General features: G+C 33.7%; 1 protein-coding gene across 1 annotated transcript; it reads left to right on the plus strand.

Moving 5' to 3' along the window:
• Positions 1-1,124: 1,124 nt before the first annotated feature.
• On the plus strand, positions 1,125-2,958 carry LOC114300479 (carboxylesterase 1). Its single transcript, XM_028245348.2, has one exon. The coding sequence runs from the start codon at positions 1,654-1,656 to the stop codon at positions 2,665-2,667; it is 1,014 nt and encodes a 337-aa protein (XP_028101149.2). The 5' UTR covers positions 1,125-1,653; the 3' UTR covers positions 2,668-2,958.
• Positions 2,959-3,679: the final 721 nt, after the last annotated feature.

The raw sequence follows: 3,679 nt of genomic DNA on the forward strand, positions 1-3,679 counted from the left end.
GATCTAGTAATATGTCAAGAGCATAATTAGTTCATAATTAGAGAATATTTAATTATCAATTAATCACCATCTTTACACATTACTGGATCTATAAAGTAAATATAAATTTTGGATATGAATAACAATGCTCTTGTATCAAATAGGATTTGGTTTATTTCCAGTTGATCTTTCAACAAGACCAGACAGTTGAAATTTCTTACCGATAAGAATCTTTAAACAAATGTTTCTTACCAGTAAGAATCATTAAACGGAAGTTTTTTTACCAGTAAGAGTTTATGAAAATATGGCCTAATTATTTTTTTTTTAAAGATTCTTATCGATAAGAGTTTTTTGTTTAATTATTCTTACCAGTCAGAATCTTCTGTTTAATGCTTCTTAATGGTCAAAGACTTCAACTGTTTGGTCTAGTTGAAATTTCGACGGGAGATAAGTCATTCCCTATAAAATAAACAAATAGGCTCACTAAACTTAACAACTACTTTACACTTCATTTGGATGGAAGGATTTGGTGAAAAAAAGTAAAAAAATGATGAGAATAAAAAATCCCTTTAATTGTTTAGATGGTAAAGTAGGTGAGAAATGCTAAGAAATAATAAAAGGAGCAATGGTAGAGGGTCACAAAAAGTGTGACTCAAATGGCTTAAAACTGTTAAACGACGTCGTTTTAGGCGTAAAACGACACAAAACGACGTCATTTTGACAGTTTTGAGCCATTTGAGCCACACTTTTTGTGGCCCTCAAACATTTTTCTAATAAAAGATAGTGATAATCATTTTATCACTAAGCTATGTTTTGTTTCTCACTAAAAGTGGTGAGATTTGATGAGAAATTAATTAGATTTAATAAAAAAAATTAAAATTACTCTTATAAAAAAACATAACTTATTGATATGAAAAATTATTTTGATAAAATAAACTATAATACTTTTTTTTTTTATTTGTCCTATTCAAATAAAATAAGTGAGAAATCACAACCTCTTATAGTTTATTCATTTAAACATAATGCTGTTTATGTTGTTTTCTTTTCTGACCTCATCTCCTACGTTCTAAACCGCGTGTTAAAGTTAGATTGTCTGAATTCTCTTATGTCTTAAATTAGAATAGATTATATTATTGAACTTGCGAAGACTCACCATAAATTTCGTTTCTATAATTTAAACCATTGAATATATACAACTCATTGAGTACTATATTCTTATAAAAAAATTAAATTGATTGGATATCGATAAGTATGTGATCAAATCAATTTTATATAAAAAAATAACGAGAAAAAATAAACGATTGACAGAAATCTAATTCAATGAAATAGGTATCGATATCCAATCAAACTGATTTTCAATGGTCATATAGTATTCAACGAGTTCTATATATTGAACTGTTTAAATTATCAAAATCAGACATGTAATGGGTCTCACAAACTTAATAGTATCATCCAATTCAGTTTGGGACGGGAGGGAAGCCATACCGAAGTTAGATTACCCACAGGAGAGAACCCACCTCAGTGGAATATAAATATCTTCGACAATGTTAAAGAAAACTAGCAATATAGAAAGAAAACCATAAACAAAATTAGTTCAAAAAACACCACAGCCTCAGCCACCACCACTTACTGAAGCTTTGAGTACCCGCTCAATCTATCAGAAGCTTTGTTGACATGTCGAATCATCAGCATACTACTACCTCATCATCACTAGATTCCACTGGCCCAGTCTCCCGGTGCCCCCCTATCGTCCTCAACCCAGACGGCACGATCACGCGGGTCCACCAAATCCCAGGCGTTCCGGCATCACCCGATCCGACCTCCTCCGCTGCTGTTCTCTCCAAAGACGTCCCTCTAAACCCACAACACAACACCTTCCTACGTATATTCCTGAGCCGCCAAGCACTAGATCATGGCTCCTCCACCACAAAGCTCCCTCTCGTCGTTTACTTCCATGGTGGCGGCTTCGTCCTATGCAGTGCATCCACGGGCATTTTCCACAATTTTTGCGTTGAAATGGCCATCCAAGTTGGAGCCATGATTGTATCAGTTGACTACCGTCTCGCTCCCGAGCATCGCCTCCCCGCGGCCTACGATGATGCCATGGACGCGTTGCATTGGATCAGCACTTCCAACGACGAGTGGTTACGTCGCTTCGCTGACTTTTCTAACTGTTTTCTCATGGGCATTAGTGCTGGTGCCAACATAGCCTACCATGCGGGACTACGTGTAGCGGCGGAGGTTGATGATCATGTGCCGTTGAAGATCAGAGGGCTGATATTGCAACAACCTTTTTTTGGTGGGTCCGAGAGGACCTCATCGGAGTTGAGATTGATCAATGATCAATGGTTGCCGTTGTCTTCAAGTGATCTCATGTGGGAACTGTCTCTGCCAATTGGAGCTGATCGAGATCACGAGTATTGCAATCTGACCGTCAGTGGTGAGTCAAACTTTGTTGAGCAGCTTAGGATGCTGGGATGGAAGGTTATGGTGACGGGCTGTGACGGAGACCCGTTGATTGACCGTCAGATGGAGTTGGTCAAGGTCTTAGAAAAGAAGTGTGTGGCTGTGATAGGTTCGTTTCACGACGGGGGCTATCATGGTGCGCAGCTACTAGATTCTACCCAAGTGAAGGCTATTTTCGCCATTTTGAAAAACTTCATATATTCATCCGATGGGAGCCTCTGAAGTATTATTAATAAAAATCTTTCTCCACACTCATATAATTGTTTTGGAGATATTTGGTCAATCTTTCCGTTGGGTTTATCAATAATAATGGTCAAGTTAATCCAAATAAAAATAATTAACGGCCTAGTTGGTTTGGTTAGATTTTTTGCATCTCGCTTACTGTTGGAGATTAATGGTTAGAATTAGAGTTTATCTCTTTCAATTTGGAAGTTTTTTTTGTATTATTTATGTGTTGTATTTGATTTTCTTCATTATAATTATAATTAATGTAATTTATTGAGTTTTATTGTAGGGTTGGGTTTTTGAAGTTCGAATTTGAATTTGAAAAAAATTTATTCAAGTTTGTGGGATTTTATTTTGATAATTTAAACTATTCATTTTATAAAGGTCTCTATTTATATAATTTAATGAAAAAGTTAAGTGAGTTTGATAACCGTAATATTTTTATTAGACTATACAATTTTTTAAAGATAAACTCGATAAAATAAAAATGCTATTACAATTTCTTTATATGTGCCACAAAATAATGTTACCATAATAACTAAATCATTTCATTCATCATCTCTCAATTTTTGAAAATAATATTTGGTTGATGAAATAAGACAGATAATATTTAAAATATATTGAATTTTATGACATTTAAAATGGTTGGAAGAGAAATAAAAGATTATGTAAAAAGAAAAGAGAGAGAGAGAGTGAAAGATGTAAGATTTTTTATATCAATAAATTAAAAAACAAGAGGGAGCTACTTTAAGAATATATATTTATTTTTAAAAATATACATACATAACAATATTATCAGTTGGTAAAAGTGAAATCGAAAGTTGTCAGATTTTTTACGTCAATAAATTAAAAAACAAGAGGGAACTATTTTAAGAATATATATTTATTTTTAAAAATATACATACGTACTTTTTTTTTTTTTTTTTCAATGGGAGGCCATGGCACCCACCAGTGCATTAATGGCTCTGCCCTTGTATGGAGTGTGTATAATGAAATTTCATATTTTTTT

This window comes from Camellia sinensis, chromosome 1, assembly GCF_055761805.1.
Source record: "Camellia sinensis isolate YWXY chromosome 1, ASM5576180v1, whole genome shotgun sequence".
In the NCBI taxonomy this organism is placed as follows: Eukaryota; Viridiplantae; Streptophyta; class Magnoliopsida; order Ericales; family Theaceae; genus Camellia; species Camellia sinensis.